This window comes from Hyperolius riggenbachi, chromosome 10 (genome assembly GCF_040937935.1).
Source record: "Hyperolius riggenbachi isolate aHypRig1 chromosome 10, aHypRig1.pri, whole genome shotgun sequence".
Lineage (NCBI taxonomy): Eukaryota > Metazoa > Chordata > Amphibia > Anura > Hyperoliidae > Hyperolius > Hyperolius riggenbachi.
Window position 1 is genome coordinate 211,937,678 of NC_090655.1, and position 25,953 is coordinate 211,963,630.

Genomic DNA, 25,953 nt, shown 5'->3' on the forward strand with positions numbered 1-25,953 from the left:
TTAAAGCTCTGTGTGTAACCCTTCCAATGCTGGTCTAGTAAAAAAAAAATGCTGGTTGCATATAATATACTGTAAATAATGTTTTAGAGCAAAGTTGAAATGCAGGGTTATATTCCGCTTTAAAGTAGACAAATTGTTTTCCATGGAAATGTTTCTTCATGGGCCTAAATAGGAAGACGTGTGATGGTGAAAAACCAGAACAGTGAGGTGGATGTAGGCCTACTGTTCAGTCCATTTAGTGGTTACAGATGTGTGAAGCCATGCTTCGTCATGAATGTTTTCTTTAAAGTCTCTTAATCCTCATTGCCGCTCTACATTTTCAAAGGTATAACCAAGTAGAAAATTGTAACTCATTTAGAGAAAGTCCCAGAATACAGTTTTGTATGTTGCTTTAACGTTTTTAGTTTCAAAAGAATTTGCGTGGTGCCCCTTCTTGGACTCTTCTGGTCTTCAGAGCCCTATAAAGGCTGCCCAACACCAGTCACTACATGTCTGAAGGAACATATCCCTGGAAGTCAAAGAGCTGCAGGAGTTACTAGAAAATGTCACAGTGGTTGTGCTGGAGATTCGGCTTTGGTTTTGTATTTCAGTTCACACAAACCTTTGTGTAGCCCAAGTGTTCCAAAATGCTGTGGACAAACTAACACGTAAGGCATTGTTGATATCACACGATTGGAATCAGTTCATCAATCCTTTCTTCAGTCAGCTACTGAGGGTGATGGTGTCCACTCTTTAAGCATAGTTGCGTTTTCTGTCCATCTTTAGTAATGTTCAGTGTTGAGTAACCAAGTTTAAAGCCGATTATGAAGTCACCAAACATCCTTCATCTGGTTTTGGATATTAGCAACAGGACAACATTTCTTTACTAAAACTAAATGGCAGTTTCTTACCATAGCTTTAGATACATACTGTATTTAAGCAAAATAAAGACACCATGTAGTAACTGTAGAACAACAAACATGAACAAATAGTATGATAAAGTACCTGTCTCCTCCCTCATTTTGTCCATTTTTGCTTATTCATAACAATTAACAGTGCATTTGAGCTTTAGCATGATACAAAAGACAACCCAAGTAAATAAAATACAGTTTAAAAATGTTAACTTCATGTTCTTTTTTTTAAAGGAAAAAAGTAAAATGCTACCCAAATCACATATATGAGAAAGTAATGCATATGCATAACATATATGTACATGTAAAATCCCATATATGTATGTGGATAGCACCCTCGCCTTGCAGCGCTGGCTCCCCGGTTCATATCCCAGCCAGGGCACTATCTGCACACAGTTTGTATGGGTTTTCTCCAGGCACTCCAGTGTCCTCCCACATCCCAGAAATATACAAATAAGTTAATTAGCTTCCCCTAAACATCGGAAATCAGATAGGATCTGGCGGAAATTATCTATTCCACCCCATCTATCTGACGGGAAATTACATGGTGTGCACCAGGCTTAAGAGACAAAACTATAAATTAACTCTGCAAAAAAATGCAGCAGAAGATGTTGGTGCTGGATAAATATTTAATAATGAAGTAATTGCAATCCCCACCCTGACTTCAAACTTCTCTAGAGACAACTGCAATCAGTTTAGTAGACAGGAGTCCTGACATCGCTGTGGATACAGGATTGTTAATTTAGACACAATGGGTGGTTTTAAACAGCCCATACAAGTTCCTGTTACAACACCTCAAAAAGGGTTAACCTCAGGACTTTGGACAGTCCATTCCCAAACCTTAATTTTGTTTTTCTAGACTTTTTCAAGGTAGACCCCTTTTCTTTGGATGGTTGTCCTGCTGCATAACCCAACTGCATTTAAGCTATAGATTATGAATTGAAGAGAACACTGATAAGAATACCGATCTCCCTCTGGGAAAGATATGATGCTTTTCTCAATCATGGTGAGTCACCAAGTCACGAAGCAGCAAATCATCCCCAGACCATCTGAATATACCAGCATGTTTGACTAGGGGATAATGTTTTTTTCTGTGTTAACAAATCAGCTTTATAGGACATGTAGCAGGACCCAAATTCAAAAAGATTTCACTTCCAATTCTATTGTCCTCAGAACATTATCCTAAACATTTGGGTTTTTTTTGGCAATTTTTATACAATACAATACTAGATTTTGGAAGAACCTATGTGTGTAGGACTCCCTACAACATTCAATAGTTACAAAAATTGGGTTTTCCAGAGTCTCTAAACAGCCATGGTAAAAACAGAACAAAAACAAAACAAAAAAGAAATTAGGTTTGAATAGCAGTCATTAACATGAGGTATAATATATTAGCACCCATTACAATACATTATGACAATACATACCTGTCCAAAAACAAGTTACAATTTAAAAAAGACTTTCCACTTTTCACAGCTAATTTGACAAATGTCTTTGCCTCACGGGCGTTCATGATCCTCTGACAGCTTCTTCAGAACCCAATAGTGTGCAGAATTCAGAAAATACTGTGATTTCACAAATATTTTACCCAAGAATTTCAGCTATGTCTCCAAAACTTCACAGGGTACCAGATATGAGAAGTTTGCTAGAGTGGAGTACACCTGCTGCATGCCATCTGTAGGTTAGAATAGTTACTGGTACCCTATGACCCTCTGAATACATACCCTGTTTCCCCGAAATTAAGACATCCTGCGAAAGTAAGCCCTAGCAGGAACCCTACCCCGAAAGTAAGCCCTAGTGGCAGTAAAGGGGAAAAAGTATGGCATCTTGTGTTATTACTGAAGCCCATGGTCTCACGGGCAGGACCATGGCTCCTTCATTGGGCCAATCACTGCACTCACTGCTACTCAGCGAGTGCAGTGATTGGCCCAATAACGGAGTCATGGTCCCACCTGTAAGTAGCTGTAAACCCCACTTTACTCTATTGAGAGTACCCACTAATTCCTGCTTTTTTCCTTTAGGGAAACATAGAAGCTTTGCAGCACTGTCAACTAAAGTTTGGAGAAACAGTTTAATTTTAAGAATAAGCAAAACAACAAGAAATAAGGAACTGAATCAAAATGTTCTGTTATGTTTAGTACAGTAATGGGAAACATTGTTGCACATAAAGGCACCTAACAAGAAGCACAAATCACTTTTTGATAAGCCCTTGTAAATCATCTTTAAAAAGGCTCTAAAACTTATTTATGCTTCTTTTCTATACCAAGGTCCTATCTTGATTGTAAATTAGGTTCCAATATTTTCAGGGCATTTTCAGCCTGTTACTTAAAGCAAATCTGAAGGAAGAATAAACTTATAAGGTAATGAATTGTATGTGTAGTTCGGATAAGAAATAAAACATTAGTAGCAATGAAAAAAGTCTCTTTTTTAAGTTATATAGCTTTATTTACAACATTGCATCAGACACACTTGTAGTTTAGAATTCACTCTGTATTTTAAGCTGCATAACAAAGCAAAGAGTGATGACCCTTTGAACTTTCCTGCAGTAAAACCTTATCTCAAGCCGTCTCACACTGTTTCTTGGCTGTTTAAGCTCTTCACAAAATAGGACAGAGTTCAACCAAGTTCAGAGAAGCTCAAGTTTTTTTTTAACTCTTCCTGTACTGGATAACGACATGAGACTTTATTTGCTAATGTGGTCTATGCATTATCCATACTACACATACAATTCTTTATCTCATAAGTTTATTTTTGCTTCAGATTTGCTTAAATATCTCCCACCTGTTTGAAGAAAACCTTAACTAAAAAAAAATAAATAAAAAATTTCACTGTTAACTGGGGCATCTACCAGCCCCCTGCAGCCATCCTGTGCCCTTGCAGTCACTCACGGCTCCTCCGGTCCCCCGCTGCCAGCTAGCTTTGTTTTTGCCGACTCAGAGTCAGCGGGCCGCCACGCGTACCTTTGAACGTATTCCCGTTGGAGCAGGAAGCTATTGCGGACATTAACATGTACATTTTTAAAAATGTAAGTGTCAATGTCCGCCATAGCTTCCTGCATCAGCGGTAATGCGTTCAAAGATACGCGTAGCGGCGCGCCAACTCAGAGTCGGCAAAAACGAAGCTAGCTGGCGGCGTGGGACCGGAGAAGCCGTGAGTGACTGCGAAGGGCACAGGATGGCTGGAGGGGGCTGGTAGATGCCCCAGTTAAGAGAAACTCATTTTTTTTTAGAGTTAAGTTTCCCTTTAATTAAGATAGTCTTTTGTCCTGAAGCAATAAGAAACTCTTTGCTGGGTGTTTAGCATTTATGGGGGGGCATATATCTTACAACTATTGAGCAGGCTGGGTAGCACTGCCTGTAGATTCTTTTTAGGTACTGTCTTGAAGGCATAATCACATGATCAGGAGCATAAGGGAGGGTGTGTTTTTTTTTCCCTTTTGATAAAAAGAAGCTAAGGGAAGTGAAGGAATAAAAGTTTGGTAACAAGCTATGTTGCTTCCTCCTAATGGATGTATGGACAGTTCAATTTCTTGCAACAGGTCTGCTTTTCAACACATTTTGGAGATGGTCCTCCTCAGTGTGCTGCATATGGAAGTTTAAATTGTATTTTCCCATAGTAGCTGCAATTTATGATAGGACTTTGAGGTTTGGAAGTATGGTCACCAGTGTAACACAATGGACTGCTTCAGGAAGATGTTGATAGACAGGCAGGAGGGCAATATACACAGAAGAACTTATAACTTTGTGGTGGGTCTATGAAGACCAATTTAGTTCAAGGCGCGAAAATTGGGATTTCTGAGATGACTTGATAGCTTCCATCGAATTGGTGAAATATTCCCCACATATGGAACATGAATATGAATTCTCAGCGTAAGTTTATCAAGTGTAGGTTAGAGCATCGCTTACATTAAAACAAGTATCTTCTCACCAAAGAAGACCTCAAACGTCAGTTTTTTTTCTGAAAAATGTCTCCCACATTCAGAACATGAAAAGAGCATCTAACGTGTATGGATCATCTGATGTGAGATGAGATGGGCTCTCCGAGAAAAAGATTTCCCACACTCTGAACATGAAAATGGCTTCTCACCTGAGTGAGTTCTTTGGTGTCTATCAAGATTCGATCTCTCGGCAAAACGATTCCCACATTCGGGGCACGAATATGGCTTCTCCCCTGTGTGAGTCATCTGGTGAGAGATCAAGTAGGATCTCCTGGAAAAACATCTCCCACAATCGGAGCAGGAAAATGGCTTCTCCCCGGAGTGAATTATCCGATGCTTATCCAGGTTGGATTTCACGGCAAAACTTTTGCCACATTCTATACATGAAAACGGCTTCTCGCCTGTGTGGATTCTTAGATGCCTGTTGATTTCAGCCTTCCAAGAAAAACACTTTCCGCATATGGGGCACAAATATGGTTTCTCAATTTCAGGTTTCTGCTGTGAGAGGACATCTACCCCCTGTGTAAAGCGTTCACCAAGCTCAGAACGAAAGAACATGTCGCCCCCTGTATGAAGTATATGATGGGTGATAGGATGTGTGTGAATAGGAAATCTGCCCCTATGTGCAAAGAGGTTAGAAGAAAGATCTATCTGGTGAAGCATTGGATACAGATTTGAGTTGATGGGGTTTTCCCTTGGGGAATCGGATGTGATGTCATCTTCTCCATCACCATCAGGGGATAGAATATTACTTCTATAGTAGTGTCCATCTGTAGGAAATAATAAAGGAGGAAAATATAACTAAAGAAGAACTCTAAGTAATCTATCTGGGTTCATTGTAATTTGCATCCATTTATAAAACTACAGCCAACACCTCACCCAATGTCTCCTATTGCCTACCTTAGAGTTGCATGGTTTGCAGCCATTACAAATGCAAACAATAAAGGTAAAGAGGCACTCAGGTATGAATAAAATTAGATTAAAAACAAAACGTAGAAGAGTAAGGTGACTTACCCCAATGACAACAGTCATATAAGACAAAGGGATTTATTATGCACGGGCAACGCATTTCATGGGTCTAAGCCTGCTTCCTCAGGCCAATAAAAGTGCTGGAGTATAGATAGACACTGGTATAGAAGGCGCACAATACCAGTGGCTTTCTATACTCCGGCACAACATAGGGAGCTGGAGGAGCCGAGTTTAATGGTGAGTGACTCACATGAGGCACAACACATGCTTGCATATATGCAACATGGTTACCAGCCCCTATCTATACGGTTGCATACATAAACTGTTCCAGACCAATGTAGTTGTAATCTACATCCTGCTGGTGACTGACTCACACTCACGCTGTTCTAAGCGATACCTTTGCTCTTTTTGCAGATGACAGCTGAGCACCATACAAAAGTCAGGAGCCAATTTTATGGACTCCTGACCCCGTGAGTACTGTAAGTGGTTCCAAAAGGGTTAAAGGGAAGGTCCAAGCAAAATAAAAAAATGAGTTTCACTTACCTGGGGCTTCTACCAGCCCCATGCAGCCATCCTGTGCCCTCGTAGTCACTCACAGCTGCTCCAGTCCCCCACTGGCAGCTTTCCGACCTCGGAGGTCGGCGGGCCGCATTGCGTACGTTTTTACGCATTCCCGCTAGTGCAAGAACATTAACACATGCATTTTTACGCGTTACTGGTTCAATGCGTAAATTTTTACGCATTGAACCAGTAATGCGTAAAAATGTATGTGTTAATGTTCCTGCAGTAGTGGGAATGCGTAAAAACGTACGCAATGCGGCCCGCCGACCTCCGAGGTCGGAAAGCTGCCAGCAGGGGACTGGAGCTGCAGTGAGTGATTACGAGGGCACAGGATGGCTGCATGGGGCTGGTAGAAGCCCCAGGTAAGTGAAACTCATTTTTTTATTTTGCTTGGACCTTCCCTTTAAGGAATTCTTTACCCTGGATGATAGTCATATTATACTCCATTATGACAACGGGGTTGAGGGTTGAAAACTGTTTACTTTAAGATGTGACATCTCGGAGTCAACTCTTTCACAACAAACCCTTTTAAAGGGACATTTAAAATGTAAAGATTAGATGTAGTATTGGCAGAGAGATAGAAAGAAGTTATTGTTTCTGTATTTAGAAATCATAACGCACCTGTACCAATCTCAGAATGAATATCCTCTTCTTTAATCTTGACAGCTATTATGTCTTGCTCAACTTTAATGCTCGTTTGAGTCCCTTTGGTATCCCTGGGATCTGTGAATACAGATGAGAGTGACATTTGAAAATGTGTGATTAAGGAGAAATACTGATCACATCACTTGGCTGAAAATACATCATGATATTAAATGTGAAGTACCTGACTCCCCCACCAAGCATTACCGTATTTTTCGGAATAGAAGATGCACTTTTTATCATCCAAAAGTGGGGAGAAAAAGTCCCTGCATCTTATATTCCAAAGACAGGGAATCCACAACTTACGATCGCCTGCCGATACGACCAGCCACAATACTTAAAAATGACAAAAAGACACATGGGGAGCACTTACACACTTAACATCAGTCACAAATTTGAGATGCATAAATCCAAAAATAATCACTGAATCCAGGACCTAATATTCCGGCAAGCAATCAAAACAATGTGCCTGCCAAAACACATCAAAAAGCCACTGAAAAATTCCCTATTATAATCTAAAAGGCAGAAGGATGTATCGCCAGATCAAATATGTACGCCATCAGGCATCCAGTGAAAGATGCATAGGTATGCCGACCTCTCGCTTAATGAACATCATTAAAAATACACAAATGCCAGTTAGCGCTGTGGGACAGTGACCGAGAAGAAGTATTCATAAGTCATTACCTGTTCAGGATGTGTGTTAGAAGAAGGTGCCCCGGAGTGCCCCTTTACGCGTAACGCGGCCGTGCCGCTTTATCAAGAGGTGAGTGACAGAGACCGATGCGCTGTTAAATAGTGCTCCGGCACGCGCTAGTCAGAAAAGTCAGTTCCGGTTGTGACATGTGGGTTTTTTTAGTTACTGGTGCATTAATAAAATTTTGTATTTCATTTGCAAGTGGCTATTTGTAGCTGATTTATTATGATCTCCATGCAAATGATCTTTTCTTTTTGGTTGTATGTGTACAGTGTACATTTGCTGGGGCACTTATCAAAGTGTTGTAATAGAGACGCCCGGCCACAATGTCATGGACTCCCTGTAGTGTCCCCCGTGTCCTCCTCTGCTGCCCTCCCCTCCCCCCTCCGTGTCGCTTTCCACTACAGGTGTATAATTATGTGCAGCTGCAGACAGGGACAGAGAAAGACGTAAGAGGGCAGAGAGGGAGACACACAGGGCACAAAGGGGGGCAGAGTAATACACAGTAGGGCAGAAAGGGGGACAGAGGAAGACAAAGGAGGGCTGCCAAGGACACAGGGGGGCCAACTAGGGCACAGGGAGGATACAAGTGGGACAGGGGACAGAAAAGGACACATATGGGACACAGGACGACACGGGGGAGGAGGTCACAGGAAGACACATGGGGACACAGGAGGTACAAGGGGGACAACATCTACAAAAAGCTCCTCGACCATGGACGCGCCAGGTTTAGTATAGTTTGTTTTTCCCGTGGTTTCTGCCCTCTAAATCTAGGTGCTTAATGGCTCCCGACTCCCCCTGGGGCTGATTTCTGCTGACTACCCCACTGGCCACACACTGTCTCCCCATTACTTCTGATAGGAGCTGATGTCTCCTGTCTCCCCCCACTGGGCACATACTGTCTCCCCATTACTTCTGATAGGAGCTGATGTCTCCTGTCTCCCCCCACTGGGCACATACTGTCTCCTCATTACTTCTAATAGGGGCTGATGCCTCCTGACTCCCCCACTGGGCACATTCTGTCTCCCAATTAAATCTAATAGGGGCTGATGTCTCCTGACTCCCCCACTGGCACACACTGTCTCCCCATTACATCTAATAGGGGCTGATGTCTCCTGACTCCCCTACTGGGCACATACTGTCTCCCCATTGCTTCTAATAGGAGCTGATGTCTCCTGACTCCCCACTGTGCACATACTGTCACGACCTTACTTCTACTAGGGTCTGACCGCTCCATGGGTGTAGCAATCACCCCTCCTCCTCTCTTTCCCCAACCTGGGGTGCTGCTAATTAGCAAAAAAACCTCCCTGACTGCTCACAAAAACTGTGTGCAGGAGTGTGTGTAATTTTTTCCTGCTTCCAGATACTTTCTGCTGCCATTCGCTGGCTCCTGATCACGTGACCCGCATGGGGTTTGGGGACCAAGGGGGCCCCATGCTATCATTTTTGCAGAGGGGCCCTATTAAGTCTAGTTACGCCCCTGGACAGCTCCTGATGATTCTCTTGGGCTGGTGCACACCAAGAGCGGTTCTGAGAGTTTTTAAAAACATTTTTTGCTGATTTTTGAGGCGATTCAGCATGTTGAGTATAGAAAACTGGAAAATTGCTCTGAAAAGAGCAAGATCAGAGCGATTTTCCAACCGTTTTATGTTACAGAAGCTGTTCAGTTACAGCTGTACTGTAGCAAAAAAATAAACACTACACCAAAATGCTCCAAACATCGCTAGGCATGATTAGAAAATCGCTAGGCACATGCCTAGAATTGCTTAGAAAAAATCACTTCAAAAAGCGTTGAAGGTTTGCGATTACGCTAACGCTTTTTGGAGTGCAAAGGCCCTATCTAGGCACATAATATCTCCTAATAGAGGGTGATAGTTTCCAACTGGACTCACAAGGTCTTCCCTGTCTCAGTAATATTTACTGATGTGTCTGACTCCCCTACTGGACACACTGAAACCACATTATTTTTGTGAATTCCCTCACTGGACGCATACTATACTTCCATCGTTTTTTATGATGGCTCTTGACTTCACACTGGCACATAATGTCTCACCATTACTTTCTATTAACCTCTTGAGCGTTACGCCGCTCGGGAGGTTTTGTTACTTTTTGCTAAATTAATAAAAGTATTGTTCCAAATGAGTGTAAATCCTTTAGCTAGCTAATAAAGGTGTTGGGCACTCCCCGATCTCCCGTTTATACATTACCCAGCCTGGATTCAGCGATCGGCGCAGCCTCCCCGCACAGCTCCGGTCTTCACTATGGGGAGGATCGTACATGCCGTCATCGACGTCATGAGCAAACCCGATCCTCCCCGTAGAGAGACCGGAGCTTTGCAGGGAGGCTGCACCACGATCACTGGATCCGGGGGGGGGTAATGTATAAACGGGGGGGGGGGGGCAATCGCAGGGGAGACACCTTTGCTAGCTAGCCTAGTGCTAGCTAAAGGTAGCTAAAGGATTTACACTCATTTGGAACAATACTTTTATTAATGGGGACACAGTGTCGGGCATACCGCTAAGGAGGTTAAAGAGCCAGCTATGTAACAATGACATACGGACATTATGTGACCTTATCAGTATTTATTCCCCACCTGTGCTTATCTGTGGATCCATTTCTACCTCCTCAGATTGAACATCACCCCCCGCATAGGGTTCTTCTCCATTCTCTGTAAGTTCAACTTGTACTTTAAATATATTTTCAGCCTGAATAACATAAAGCAATAAACAACAGATGAATGAAGCTTAAAACAGATTAAATGTCTTCGTACACATGACAAGTCTTCACTTTAAAGAGGAACTCCAGTGAAAATAATAAAAAAGTGCTTCATTTTTACAATTACGTATAAATGATTTAGTCAGCGTCTTCCCATTGTAAAATCTTTCCTTTCTCTGATTTACATTCTGACATTTACCACATGGTGACATTTTTACTGCTGGCAGGTGATGTCAGTGGAAGGAGACGCTACTTGCTTTTTTGGCAGTTGGAAACAGCTGTAAACAGTAAACAGCTGTTATTTCCCACAATGCAATGAGGTGCACAGACAGGAAACTGTCAGGACCCCACTGTGGGAGGGGTTTCACCACAATATTAGCCAACCAGAGCCCCTGATGATCAGTTAGTGAAAAGGTAAAGATTTCTCATCAGCTACTGATTGGGATGTTCAATTTTTGGTCTTTAAGCAGCCGCTCTGCAGAAGGTATGGCAGATCTTATTTGGTATACTGGCTCCAGCTACTATCTCAAGGATCCACATTTCTGGAGCTCCTAATGTGATAATAATTTATGCCGGGAATACAAAAAAATTTGAAAAAACTCTTGCGTGTAAAAATATATTCTAAGCTAATAACATCTCTCATAAAAACTCAGTTGAAGCTACCTCCTGAACTGGCTCTCTTTTTGAATGGCCTAGATCAAGGGTCCCCAAACGTTTTGGGTCAACATACTTCAGACTACTGGGGGGCCGGAGTATACATAAAATTATGCCTTTGCTGGCCAAACAGTGAAGCATACCCAGGTGACAACCTGACGTTCAATTGGACAGTAGTGCCACCTGATGTGGAATTTGATTGGAAACCAGCGAATTACTGTTTTCTGGCTTCCATGTGGATGGGTGGTGCCAGCACTGCTATTCTATATGCTGACCGCCAATATCTAAAGATGTAGCTGACCACATCTATAAGTAAAACATTTTGTGTGTGGGGGGCGGTAAAAAAGCCTCAGGGGGCCGCATTCGGCCCGCGGGCCTTAGTTTGAGGACCACTGGCCTAGATAGAGTCCCCTACAACTACAGGAAACTAGTAGCACATATTTGTTGCGACCAGACAAGCTATTTTTTCCAATTGGATGTCGGACTCCATCCCATCAGTCCCTAAAATCATACAAACCACTCATTGTAAGATGGAAAATTCATTTTCCCAGCATTTCAAATCAATCTCTAGCCCTCCTACCCCTAACAGAGATTGGGCAAATCTAGCACTAAATTTTATCGAATACCCACCCTTGGCAAGTAAACATTATAAATACTATAATAGGATATAACATAGTCGATAAAATATCCTGTAAGAATCCGCCAAACTTATAAGTAGTCACAACACAACCTACTAGAATATCCTCTCACCCTTCCAGTCCCATACCCACTCCAACACCCTATAACTATCCCTCCCCACATTCACCCCACCCTGCTGAGGCAAATTGCGCTTACCTAAGTTACCTACCATGGAGTTTAGAAGGTAGGCTAAACCTAGGTAAAGTAAATTAATAGATAACTATATAAACCCTCTACGTTATATTCTATTGGTTTTTCTTTTCTTTAGTTTTCTTCCTTATCGTAATCTCAGGACCCATGGGCAGTAGGCCTCTGGGCCCCTTTTTGTTAGTGACTTTCATAAGCATGAACGCTTTGTACGATTGAGCTGTTAATTCATTATAAGCACTAATGTAATTCTTAGATAATAGAAGTTATACTATCATAGACATTGCTGTTTTATTGTTAAGTATTCAATTGATTATAATGTCATTTCAATTCCCTATTATCACTTTGTATTCGATGTTAAACTTCAATAAAAATTCAATTGGAGCTTTTTTTCTTCTACCCATTATGTCATCTACCTGATAATCTTGGGCACGATTGTCATCTTTGTGTGTTAAATTCGAGACATATGGAGGACCTGCAAGTCTCTTTGGTGGATTTGTGTTTCTGGATCCATCTGTAGGAAATACACACATATTGACACATATGGCTCTCTCAATGTAGCATTCATCAGCAATTCTCTAGGCAAATTCTTACTATGGTTCCGTTTTGTCCTGATCAGGTGCAAAAACCAGGGGAAAAAAATATATTAAACCCAGTGCATCCATGTTTCAAGAGCATCTTGTAGATCTTGTCCCCAATCATTGTCCTCCTGTGCCCTCTTCTGTCCACCATGTGTCCCCTTATGTCTCCCGTGTCCTTTTTGATCCCGTGTGCCCCCTTCTGTCCCATGTGTCCTCCGGTCCCCCTTGTGTCGTCCTTTGCCTTCATATGTCCCCTTCTGTCCACCTCTGTGTCCTTCTTTGCCCACTTATATCACCTGTGCCCTTCTGCCGGCCCCCTGTGTCCTCCTATACTCCTGTGTGTCCCCTTCTATCCCCCTTTGCCCCCTTCTGTTCCCCTGTGTCTTTTTCCAGTCCCCCTCTGTTTTTTCCTGTGTCCTCCTTTGCCTGCGTGTCCCCTTCTGTTCCCGTGTAGTCCTCCGGTCCCCGGGTCCCCTCCTGTTCCCCTGTGCCTTCTTTGCCCCCCCCCCCCCCCCCATCTCCTCAGCTCTTCCTGTGTAAAAACAATTAGAGGCAGCATGTCTCACTTTATCCAGCGGCTCCTGCAGCGAGCGCTGACTTCCCATCTCTGGAGCTGCTCCTCTAGTGCCTGCTTCTGCTAATCGCATCATCAGCAGAAGCAGGCACTGGGGGAGCCGTGCAGGACAGAAGAGGCCTGTGCTCGCTGTTGGAATCGCTGGAAGAGGTGAGCCGTGCTGCTGCTAATTGTTTTTACAAACTGGAAGCGGAGGAAAAGGGGTGGTGGTGGTGGGTGGGGGGTCAGAGGAGATACAGGGAGTCCCCGACGCATCGGGCTGACTTCGTATTGCTGGTCGATCGTAAGTCGGGAACTCCCTGTATTTGTCATATAAGATTCAGGGATTTTTTTATCCCATTTTTGCCTTCTATGCTGACAAATATGTTACTTTAACCAGCGAGGGCTCTTTTACATTGCTTGTGCTTTAATCTAATTTTCTGTTCTCAAACAGACTGCAACGATAATGGGAATCTTTTTTTTGCCCACAACGCAAATGCAGTGCCTGTTGCATTTTTTTTTCTGTGATTGTGTTGAATTAATAGGAGCACAGAAAAAAAACCATGCAAAAACTGCTGAGCTATGCAATTTTTTTTTTTTGCGATTTCCTCTTTTCAGTTTTTACCCTCTAACAAAACGATTCGGAAAAACAATGCCATTTTCGGTGGAAAAGAAATTATGGTGGACTTTTTCTTTTTCTATACTTCTTCACCCTCTAACCAGACTTTAACTATCCCCAAGCATCTGCTTGTCAGTTTATTCAGTTTATTAGCGGGGGCAGTTCTGTTTGTAAAGACCAGCTTCTCATTTAGGAAAAAGATCCAATGATCGCACACCGATAATCTTATGTGGAGGACCGATCGCAACTAGAAACCATAAACAGTATGAAGGGTCCACACACCACTGTTATAAAACAGCATTTATTGTTCCAAAACCAAACATCTTTTTGCCAACTATCGTCTCAGTCTGCAAGGCCCCAAATTGATTGTTGTTGAATCTGTCAGTTGTGTAGTTGATTCTGGTACAATAAACACAGTTCCTTAAAAGCAGTGTGTGGACCCTTCTTACTGGTTACAGCTTGCCATTTAGACTCAGCATCTAGATCCTAGGTTCTCAACAGATGCTACACGTACCCCAGCTTGTACTTTAGTAGGCCTAAGGGGTACCTGAGATTGTCATAATCAATCTACTATAGTAAGTTTTGAGACCAAACACGCTACGTTATATATGAATAAATATTTATAGCTCAATAAAAGCATCACAAAATGTTAAAAAGGCATTCAATTTACCATTATGGTGTACACCGAACGAATGCATGGAGGGTACTTGTGATGTTGTTACCAGCAATAGGGGGTACTTGGCCAATGCAGTCATTAATAAATGGGTACATGCTATAATAATTTTGTGACTTATCTAGATCACCTGAACATTGACAAGGGAGGGATCAGCTACAGTAAGAGGCATAGGAGAAAGAGGGAGAACTACATCAAGAAAGTGAACTTAAAGCGGAATATAACCCTGCATTTCAACTTTGCTCTAAAATATTATTTACAGCATATTATATGCAAAAAGCATTTTTTTTTACTAGACCAGCATTGGAAGGGTTAAACACAGACGTTTCAAGTTAGTGGAGAGATATGCAGAAGTTCAGATTGTTACATTCTATGTATCTATTGATAAACAGTTACACACTCTTTGGCAGTCCTCCAAGCTCCTTCTCAGTCAGAGAGATGAGTCATTCAACACTTAGATACATTTCTGTAAACAAAATGTATCTCTTTTCAGCTTCGGATGCGTCTGCAGAAATCTAAAGGAACTTTAAAGCCCTGTGTAACCCTTCCAATGCTGGTCTAGTAAAAAAAAAAAAAATGCTGGTTGCATATAATATACTGTAAATAATGTTTTAGAGAAAAGTTGAAATGCAGGGTTATATTCCGCTTTTTTTTAATGTTAAATATTTAAACTTAATGCCCTATTCCACAAATTATGGATTGCTATTTTTTAATTTAACCCCTACCAGCCCTCCTACTTAACCTAACTAACACCGCCATCACCCAAGCTCATCATCATTATTTCCTACAGGGGTCCCTAACTTCAGAGTTATGTGACCACACAGCTCCTCCTACCTTGTGAGGTCAGAAGCTGCTCATTCTCCATCAAGAGGTCCGTCTGGTCTTCTAAATATTCTTCTTCCTCCACTGAGAAATAGTCTGTGACATCCTAAAACACAGTAAATACAGTCACTATCCAGACACAAAGACTGTCCTAACTGGACAATGACTTCAGTTCATCAAGGTTTACCGCATTTGGTAATGCTGAAAGCAGCTGACTTTACCGAGCATTTAGGAAAATGTCAATTCATCAAAGCTGTTACTGCATGAAAAGCTGAAATTACAGAGCAGTGAGGTAAATTACCGACTTGTGCAGTAAACACCTCCACACATGTCAGTAAATGTCAATTCATCAAGATTACAGCATTCGGTAAAACACAGAATCATATGCGGTGATTACCTCCAGCTCTCCTCTGTCGGTAACCAGCTTTGAATGCCTTGAGTGTGGATGTCCCCATGATTGACAGGAACAGGCAGCCAATAGAAAGAGCCCCTGTCTCCTGCAAGTGCTGCTGATAGGTTGCACAGACTTCTCGGGTGGAATCAGCTTTTAGACCCCCCCAGGAAGCGAGCAGAGAGAAAAGAAAATGTTTTCCCGGCACCCTTCGGTAGTGTAACCCCTTGAGTGCATGTTTGAATATGCAGAGATGCTAGTGGGAGCTAGTGGGGAAATGACCTAAGCAGGGCATGTGTAATGTTTCTTGGCAGTTAAAGAGACACTGAAGCGAAAAAAAATTGATGATATTATGATTTGTATGTGTAGCACAGCTAAAAAATAAAACATTAAGATCAGATACATCAGTGTAATTGTTTCCAGTACAGGAAGAGTTGAGAAACTCCAGTTGTTATCTCTATGCAAACAAGCCATTAAGCTCACCGACCAAGTTAGTCCTGGAGAGGGCTGTTATCTGACTTTTATTATCTCAACTGTAATTGAACTGTTTACTTTTCCTCTGCTAGAGGAGAGTTCATTACTTCACAGATTGCTCTGAAAGACTCATTTTGAATGCTGAGTGTTGTGTAATCTGCACATATTATAGAATAATGCAATGTTAGAAAAAACACTATATACCTGAAAATAAAAGTATGAGAATATTTTCTTTGCTGCTAATCTTCTAGTAATTATTCATAGTACACAACCAATTCACTATATCATATATTTTTTTCGCTTCAGTGTCTCTTTAAGCTGTGGCAAGTACATAGAATGTTAAGACTAATGGGACAGAGTCAGAGCAGATTCAGAGCGAGCAGAGGCAGTATAACATGCACATCTACAGGGATGTCGGGGATGCCTCTTTTCTATTGTAATGCCCTCACTGCATGGAGACCAGCAGTAACAACAAAGAACTGCTGTTACCTTTTCAGTAAATTACCGAACATCTACCACATGTGAAAATATCGATGAATTAGCACACACAAGTCTAAAATACCGAATGTGGTATTTGAACGACTTAGTTTTTGTTATCGAACAGCCTTTGATAAATTGAAGTCTTTGTCTCACAATTTTCTCACTGCTCACCTCTCCTGTCAGGAGCTCAATCATCTCAGTAGTGACTTCCTGCATCTTCTTCTTGCTAGAGTGAGATGATGACTCTAGAATAGCCTTTGTGGTCTTCTTGATATTGGATGCAACCAAGCCATCAGACAGCTTAAAAGCTACATAATTCTGTATTTAAAGCAAAAAAAAGACTGCATCATAACAAAAGACAAAACATACATTAACAGTCTCAAGCTGTTTAACCACTTCAGATCCAAGCCTTTAAAATGTCTAAATCTCTGTTAATTTTACTATTTGACCACAAGATGTCCTCACTGCTCACTTCCTTATGCGTAGTATTACTACGCAAACAGGAAGTAATTTAGCAGCTAATGATCGGTGGTGGTAAGGAGCGCGGGGGGCTGGGGGTTAGAGAGCAGGAACGCGCAGTTGGGAGGGACATAGTAGCTACTTCCCTGCACATAGTTATGGCATTTTGCAGGGACATAGTTACTTGTCCAGGGGGAGGGTAAGTGGTTAGTGTAGAACATTAATTCTATGTCCAAGAACCGAAAAAAAAAAAAAAAAAAAAAAAGACAACACAGCAGTTTAACTTACCTGGGGCTTTTTGTAGCCCCTGTAGTCCTCCTGGTCCCTCGCCATCATTCTACGCTGCTCTCTTCAGTCACTGTACTCCTCCAAACAGCTGTATGCATGGCTCTGGGTTGCGCACCTCCTCAAACGCACTCCCATGGCCGGAAGAGTCTGCACATGGAAAGTTCGAAAAATTTGCAACTGCACATGCGCCGAACACTCCCAACTATGGGAGCGTGATCGAGGAGGCGTGTGGCCGGCAACTGGCTGACTCGGTCCAGGGGGTGGAAGCTTTAGGTAAGTCAAACTGCTGAAATGTTTTCACTTAACAACTCCTTTAAGTAATTAAGATGGCCATACACAATTCAACCAAAATGTTTGATTTCCAGCTTTTTCAATAAAAGTGATCAACTGAAAAGAAAAATATGCTGCCATCACACATCCTAATAGGGAGAGAAAGCTGATAGGTAGACAAAAAGGAGCACACACTGAAAATGTGACGAAGCGACCAATAAAGGCCCTATCTGGAGTGGTCTCACCTTTAGCGGTAGCTAGAAACACAGCTCCTGTGGTTGGTGCCGTATTCCAGGGGTGGTTACAGGCAGCTAGTTTGGATTACTCCAGCTACCGCTAAAGGTGAGACTGCTCCAGATGGGGCCTTTTTTTTTTTAGCACTGTCACATTCTCAGTGTGCATTCCTTTATGTCTCCCTTTCAGCTTTCTCTTCTTTGGTAAGCATGTCTTTTTTTTATTAATCAATTAAACCTTGGTGAGACTTAATTGGTCCATTTTCAAGCTGCATAGAGTTGCATATAAAATTTACATATTCCTGAATGAATACAGAAATATTTGCATCTCATTGATCATCCCTACTGCTTATCTCCTCTGATCATCTACACATGCAAGAATCTCCCTGTGCATGTGTCTTCACTCCGCCCCCTCCTTTTAAGCTAGAGTGACTCAGCTTTTGCCAGGGCTAAGAATAGTTCAGTTTTGAGAGCATAACCCCACTTTCCGTCTGTGCCAGTCGCCTTCACTATGCAGGTGTGTGTGTTTTAATTGGGCGCGTTTTCACTTTAATTTATAAATGAATTACAGACTGATTGTTGGCCAGCATTTGAGAAAGGTTATGTAGACAGAAATGTCATGCTATTTATGCTATTGGGGCTGTATAAAATGCAATAAAGCAAGATCGCTGCTTCATCTCCAGGTGGAGTCACCAGTCTTTTTGCCAGAGTTTGGACTTTGCTCTGAAGGTACTGGGTACCTGGTTTTTAACTCCCTGATATACATCCATTTTGGTCACGTGTGGTGATCTCTTTGTTTGGACTGATGTTCTACCATTGATTCCAGCCAATAAGAGTCCATTAGAATGTGATGTGGTGCTATACCACTGAGGAACTGTGCAGACTGCTGGGGCTCTCCAGAAATAGCACCACCGATTCTAGCTCATATAACCCGGATCTTTTTGCTACAGTCTAGAATCAATGGTACCGTTTCTGAAGAATATTACCCCGAGAAAGCTAATGAATGGAAAACTCTGCTGCTATTATTTCAGAATCAGACATCTGACATTTTACAAGTGTGCTCATTACATCTGAGGACTGCTAAGAAACTCTGTTGGACATTGTTAGACAAAGGAATCTGTCTACTATATATTTGTTGTTAGTAGAGGTTTGTTATTGTCAAATGTTCATACATATGTAAAGAATCTGCCAGTTTTGCATGAGAAAATATTCCCAGCACATGTGCAGGAGGATAAATAAAGCAGACATCACCATCCTTGCATGATTTCTACTGCTAATGTAATAGGATAAACACTGTACAACAAATGATCTGTCTAGACTGCTAGGGGTGCCACTGTTTGTCCAGCAATCTGAATTTTACGCCATCAACTTATTAGATGTTTGTCTTTTGTACATGGACACTTTAAGAGCTACTTGATTGACTCATGATTCTCTTGTATGGGCTCCTGCCCTCAGGGAGAAAAGTGTCAAGTGATTAAGAATCTGAACCTGTATGGACCATGAACATCAAGTGGCTAAATCTGAAGAAAAATACGATGCATGTTAATCTCTCCAGTCTGAGCTGTATTTCTGTACAAAGGATTACACCAAATTGAAATCCCAGAATCATCCACAGCTCCCCAATCACATCTTATTTTAGTTCACAGAGATGTAATAGTGATGCCATGTGACCCTCCCAGAATCCTCCTCACCTCTCCAGTCAGCAAGTAAACAATCTCCAGGGTGAGGTTTAGTATCCTCTCTGTCATGTGATTCCCGTCCTTTGCCATCCTCAGTCAGGTGATCTGTTCAGAAAGGTTTTCTTGAAAACCTCTTGATTTCCAATGTCTAAAACAAACCAAATAATACAAGTATGTAATAAGACTATTCTATATAAATTAGACAAATAATACCACACGCTTACAACTATAAAGGGGCAATATCTTAGGAGCCTAAATATAAAGGTTGCCATCAGGTGTGTCATTAGGAGTAAAGATCCAAGGCCTAGGCCCCCAAACCCCTTGTATTGTGCCCTGATTGCCAAGGTGCGGAGGACCCATCATTGCTCCCTGAATGTCTTTGGTGCTGCATCCACTAGCCCTGCCAGTGCGCTCAACATTGTGCCCCGAATCTTTGGCTTCAGTATCTGTCGCCATGGCACTGCTCTCTCCAGGCCTGTCAGTAGGTATTTGTGCCTCTCTGTCCCTCATTCACTTTCCCGCCTCTTTACCTGTAAGCTTGCGGGTCTTCAGCCACGAGCACCCAGTCATTCGACAGCTTCACTGGACATCCAGAGTGTGCTCCCTGCCAGGACTGATTAGGATGAGGACAGAGTTCAGGTTGTGAAGGTGCATGGAGGAGTCAGGAGGTAGGAGCAGCAGCCAGCAGGATGACACAGTCACGTGAGTTCTAGCTTAGTGAATGCTCTGTGCCGCCAAATGCTGCTAGGCCAGCCACCTGCAGCCCATCCTGTGGTCTACTGTCATGGCCTTAGGCATAGTCTACTTTAAAGTGGTCATTGGACTACCTCACACTATGGACACTACATGCAAGCTAGCTGACAATAGGAGGCACATTGGCAATCTGCCTGACACTACATGGAGGATATGCTAATTACAACAGAGAGAAAAAAAGTGCTATGTAGCATGAACTAATTCCCGCAGGGCGATTGTTTTTTTGGTTTTTGACCCTGCATATTTAGGCATGCGAAAGCAAATGCATATTTGCATGAGCAATGTCTCGTGATTAGCCAACAGGCCAAATTTACAAAGCCAGATTTGTCAGGTTCACTTGGTTGATGCACACATTTTCTCTGTTGTAATTAGCAATGCATTTTCTTTTCTTTGGAGGCAAGTGGTGAATGGCTTGTTTTAGGAGGTGAGAGCCCTGGAGCAGGCTATTTGCGCCTGTCCTCCCCTTATGTGTCGTGCCCAGGTCATGCGCATATAGCAGAACGCAATGGACGTTAATGTAAGTGCCTGTTTTTAATCTTGGGAGGTGTGTGCGGGCGGCTCTTCCCGGCGCTGGCCATGCTGGGGAGATCGCCTGCACCCCCCAGCCTCCACCCCCGGGGTGCCACTGTGTGGGTTCCAGGCGGTGAGAGAGCCTGGGACCCCCGCGGCCCCCCGGTTGTATGGGGGCAATGGGAAGCCTCCTCGTGGCGCCCCTGGATAGTGCTATGTAGCATGAACTAATTCCCGCAGGGCGATTGTTTTACGGTTTTTGGTTTTTGACCCTGCATATTTAGGCATGCGAAAGCAAATGTATATTTGCATGAGCAATGTCTCGTGATTAGCCAATAGGCCAAATTTGCAAAGCCAGATTTGTCAGGTTCACTTGGTTGATGCACACATTTTATCTCTGCTGTAATTAGCACTACATGGAGGATATCTACTCTACTTGACACTATTAAGGGAAGGACACTTAGGGGACAGTAGTATCGGAATTGCTCCTTTTATGTGTGTCATGGCCCTTGGGGGTGGTTTTCCTGGGAATCGGGGTTCACTTTTTATAGCTCAGTACTATTTTTAGAAAAACTCTGTCCCTTTCCCCACAGGAGACCACCACAAGGTCCATGACACACAGGACAGGAGAGGCATCTGCCAGCTGCAGCAACCAGTTCCCCACTCAGTGTCAGGCAGCCCCCAGGCGTACATATGAAATCGGCGCCGGTAGATTTGGGCGCAGGATACAGCCGGTATATAGCTGATTCTGCTTCTGCACAAGTCCGGCCCGTATTAATTACTATTCCCCCTCCAGGCCGGCATGGATAGTGGGGGAATGAAATAATTCGGCTTCCAGCGATTGCTGGAGGCCGAATTATTGTGTTTTTTAAGCAACTTCATCTCCGTCTTCTGACGGAGCCGACGTTACTCACTGAGCGCTGCTATAGACTGATTCCCATTACAGTCTATGGCGGCGCTGGCTGCGCCCAAATCTAGCAGCGCTGAAAAGCACTGCTCCGGCCCCCAGGACCTCCATAGTGTGTGGCAGACCTCCAGTTCCCCCATAGTATTTGACAGGCCTCTACTCCAGCACTGACACCAGGAGGTTTATGCCCAAACTCCTTCCCAAGCTACAACGAGATGGACTCCTGTAGAACAGACACAAATTCCTCCTATTGTGATATATTTTGCACGTGTAAAAAATTATTTGCTTTTGTACATGCGTACATCATTTTAAGAAAATATGACACTTCTGCTCTGCAGTAGGAAAGTTATAGAGACAGAGCCCTCAATTCATTTTTCCCAAATATCACTTCCCAGTTCATATGTTCTTGTGCGTTGTATTGAGGCTTACTCACAATGGCCTTGATTCATCAAGTTGCGTTATTATTACTGCACATACACAGCACGTGGTAATATTCCAGTAGCGTACCCGCGTAACCTGCTCGTAGCGCAACAACTGTGCATGCTACTGGAGTGCCGTGGTCCAGCTACGACCCTATCGCGCAGTACTTCCGTACATTACAATATTACCGCACGCTTTGTACTATTACCACACGCTGTGTTACACGCGGTAATCCTAACACAATTTGAGGAATCAAGGCCAAATAGTGTGAGAAGGGTGAATAGTGAATCAGTTCAGGTGCAAACACATCCAATTTTGATTGGACAATCGTTGACCAATTTTATCACCTCCATGTAGTAGGGTGGGGTAGGATTGTGAATCCTATTAATGGATTGTGTAGGTAACCTCTCATGCTACATGGAAGTGGTAAAATTGGCCAATCAAATCTGGATGTGTTAGCTTTCCATCAAACTTCACCCCAAAATGATGTACAGATTCCTTATTCTGCCAGTTGAAAGTGAGTAGGCTTTTATATCTTATACTAGCAGGCCCAAGCACATTTAAAAACGGGCTCTAGGGTCTGTGTTTCTCGCCGCCGCATGTACTACGCACGCGCACCCGACATGTGCGCGCACACCTGCTGCACACTCGGCCGCCCGCTCGGCTCCCTGGCCCCGTCCTCCTGTCTCTGTGAGGCTGGGTCTATGCTGCGCACATGCGCAGTAGCAAAAAGCACAGACCCAGTTACACGGGGACAGCGTGACGCAGGGACACAGGGGTTTTATTATAGAGGATAACATATGCCAGCCCCTTTTAAAGGATACCCGAAGTGACATGTGACATGATGAGATAGACGTGTATGTACAGTGCCTATCACACAAATAACTATGCTGTGTTCCTTTTTTCTTTCTCTGCCTGAAAGAGTTAAATATCAGGTATGTAAGTGGCTGACTCAGTCCTGACTCAGACAGGAAGTATATAATATGCTGTAAATAATCTTTTAGAGCTAAGAAGAAATGCTGGGTTTCATACCACTTTAAAGTCCCCTACTAACAAATGACTAGACTTGGAATGTTTCATACATACAGAGTTGACCTCATGAACAAAATGTACGGCACTAGTCGAGGTGACCCACAGAAAAAATCTCAAAGGGAACAGTTCTCCACTCACAGCACCCACAACAACTCTAAGGCTACTTACACACCAGGACGTTGCATTTAGGGGACGTTATAGGGCACATAACGTGCCCCTAACGCAACGCCTGGTGCTCTCTGATGTGGACGTCAGAGTGAGCCGCGTTGTGCAGCTCACTCTGGCGTCCGTGATGCCTACTCTTGGTCGCATGCGGCATCACGTGGTCCCGCCCGGCCAATCGCCGCACAGAGCGGCCGCTCCAGGAAGTAAACACTGCACGTCACACCGTGCAGTGAATATTAATTAGCCATGTGCCTGGCCGCTCTCCACTCCTCCCCAACACTACTGAGCATGTGCGCACAGTCTAACGCGGCTTAGCTGCGCATAACGCACAGCATGCAGCACTCTCAACGGATGTGCTGCGTTACAATGTAACGCAACGTGGGCACTGTGAACAGCCCATTGTTTTCATTACTGTGCGGTGGGGCTGCATTACAGGCTGAACTAACGTGCGCCTGTAACGTCTTAATGTGAAAGCAGCCTTAGGGTCTTTTTCCACTAGCCTGCGATTTGCTTCTGATCGCAAATCGCAAGGTACATTAAACTAATGGAAACTGCAGCAGCAATTTCCATTAGTGCGATCCGATTGCGATGCGATTTTGGTCAAATCGCAATCGTTGTCCTGCCGCGTTTTGTATGCAATTGAGCTGGACTATAATGAGTATAGTAGCTCAATCGCAAGGTGGAAATTGAAACGCGATTGCGATCACGATCGGAATCACAATCGCATTTCATAGTGGAAAAGAGCCCTCAGTGTTGTACCTGGCCGAATAGTGTGAGCGTAAGTTATTACTACAACCTATCCAAAACCTAAAAGTTTGGGAGGGTGCTGTCCACCCAATCACGTTAGTAGAATTTACCTATGAAGTTTCCCGATGGATCACCTCAAGTAGACTGGCGCCAAATGTACTATACGGTTTTTGTTATTACATATTTTTGTTGTTACGTGCTACAGTATTGTATATACTGTTGTAGTAGTTGAAGACAAATTAAAAGCAAATTAAAAACAACAACAAAGAAATTGTTTAAACTTTTAGTCCAAATCCAGAAGTGTCCAAAAGTAAATAATTTATTGACGTTTCACTATTTATAACTCACACCTGTAAATCACATTTATGGATCTCAGAATCACTGTCCATTGTCCTATATAGTAAAATAAACTATTAACAAAACTGATAAACTGTATGCTTCCTGGTCTGTCACAAGGGTATATGTAATGTATACAGATCAATCAGTTTACAATATATCATTTATTTCTATTACATGCCCATACCTCCCAACTTTTTGAGATGAGTAAGAGGGACACTTAAGCCATTCCCCTGCCACACATACCATAAAGATTTCATAAGAAAAATATGTTGTTTTATAATTCAAACCACCCTGGTCCTTTCTATCCTGGTTCAATTTCCTTCATAGTAACATTTTAAAATTAGTAATATATCAATTTAAAGGATGGGAATACAGTTTAGAGTCAAACACATTTTTTAGCAGAGAGATATATATATTTACATAGAAAGAGGGACAAAGTCCTGAAAGAGGGACAAATGAGTAGGAAAGAGGGACAGAGTCCCCAAAGAAGGACTGTCTCTGCAAAAGAAGGACTGTCCCTGCAAAAGAGGGACAGTTGGGGGCTATGCATGCCTAGGAGGAGGGAAGTATATTACATTATAATAAGTATGCCTCAATAATTTGTTATATAAGTAGTTAAAAATTCATTCCACAGGTTTATAACTCGATTAAACAAGGATTCCTACCTCCGCTCTGGCACGGCGCCTCAGCGGTGCAACTAAAATCAAGTAATGGCTAAAGAGATTATACCCGAGGACAATCCCGGTGTCTTCCTGGTAGTACTGAGCATGTGCGCTATGTGATGACGTTATGCGTCTCACATAGCCATTTTGGATGTGGGCATCATATATAAACGTATAGGAGAAAGGGCAACTCTCCAGTACATATGATATAGTGTAGATTAGTTTAAGTAGTAATTGTGCAGATTTTCCTGAGGGAAACAATATATATATACTACTACTGTTAATGCATATGCTAAAAATTAAATCAATGATACTATCCTTATATATAGCGTATATGGAGAACAGGGGGCCAGTGACACCTAGTGGTAAACATTAAAATGATAGCCTCTATTATATTTCTTTCTACAAATACAGACTAACCAGCAAGCTCATGGTGAACCAGAACTCATTTGTTTTTCTACAAATACAAAATTAAACAGGTAAAATTTAATATTGCATTAAAAACATAAATATGACTTCATAATGTTGATACTTGCTGACTAATCATAGTGGTGAAAGCACAAAGAAATTCATTAGTACCTGCACTACCATTTAAAAGACAACTGTAAGGTATTAAAAAAAAAAAAGTTCAACTTACTGACCCCTGCACCGGAACAAAACGATCCTCTGGTCCCTCGCCGCGGCTCATTTCTGTGTTAGGAAACTTTAACGTCGCAGGCCACTGTGCCTGTGCGGCCCTGGCAATGCATGTCCTCGCTCCCACTTATTTCGCAAGTTGCATCCTGCGCAGGCCTGGATCATTTTTTCCTAGCGCAGGCACAGGACATCTGCAGGATGCCGGCAGAAGCCCCAGGTAAGTTGAACTCTTTTATAGAGCCTTCCCTCTCCTCTACCAGTTCCCTCGTTGCAGAGGCAGCTCCTCCATTTGCATCCCATGCTGCGGGGGTCTTTAGAAGTCTTCAGAAGTCGAGTCCTGTCGCGGCTCCATACTGTGCACGCGTGAGTGCAC

The 25,953-nt window shown here is 42.8% G+C and overlaps 1 protein-coding gene across 2 annotated transcripts; it reads right to left on the reverse strand.

Moving 5' to 3' along the window:
* Positions 1 to 75: 75 nt before the first annotated feature.
* Positions 76 to 25,035, reverse strand: LOC137534396 (oocyte zinc finger protein XlCOF7.1-like). 2 transcript variants are annotated; one of them, XM_068255888.1, is made up of 9 exons: positions 24,948 to 25,035; positions 19,422 to 19,557; positions 16,652 to 16,798; positions 15,148 to 15,241; positions 12,304 to 12,401; positions 10,287 to 10,398; positions 6,979 to 7,080; positions 5,498 to 5,597; positions 76 to 895 (listed from the first exon to the last, which is right to left on the reverse strand). In XM_068255888.1, exons 2-9 carry the CDS (start codon positions 19,497 to 19,499, stop codon positions 841 to 843), a joined length of 786 nt encoding a protein of 261 aa, XP_068111989.1. In that variant the 5' UTR covers positions 19,500 to 19,557; positions 24,948 to 25,035; the 3' UTR covers positions 76 to 840. The 2 variants fall into 2 exon arrangements, with proteins under 2 accessions (XP_068111989.1, XP_068111988.1); XM_068255887.1 differs by lacking the exon at positions 76 to 895 and having other exon boundaries at positions 3,948 to 5,597.
* Between the last annotated feature and the right edge of the window lie 918 nt (positions 25,036 to 25,953).

Excerpts from the sequence above, each read along its gene's own strand:
- LOC137534396 (XM_068255887.1), bottom strand. The coding sequence starts at position 19,499 with ATGGCAAAGGACGGGAATCACATGACAGAGAGGATACTAAACCTCACC. Across the intron at positions 16,799-19,421 it reads TTTACTTGCTGACTGGAGAG|AATTATGTAGCTTTTAAGCT; the intron begins GTGAGGAGGATT and ends CTTTAAATACAG. Across the intron at positions 15,242-16,651 it reads TTGAGCTCCTGACAGGAGAG|GATGTCACAGACTATTTCTC; the intron begins GTGAGCAGTGAG and ends ACTGTGTTTTAG.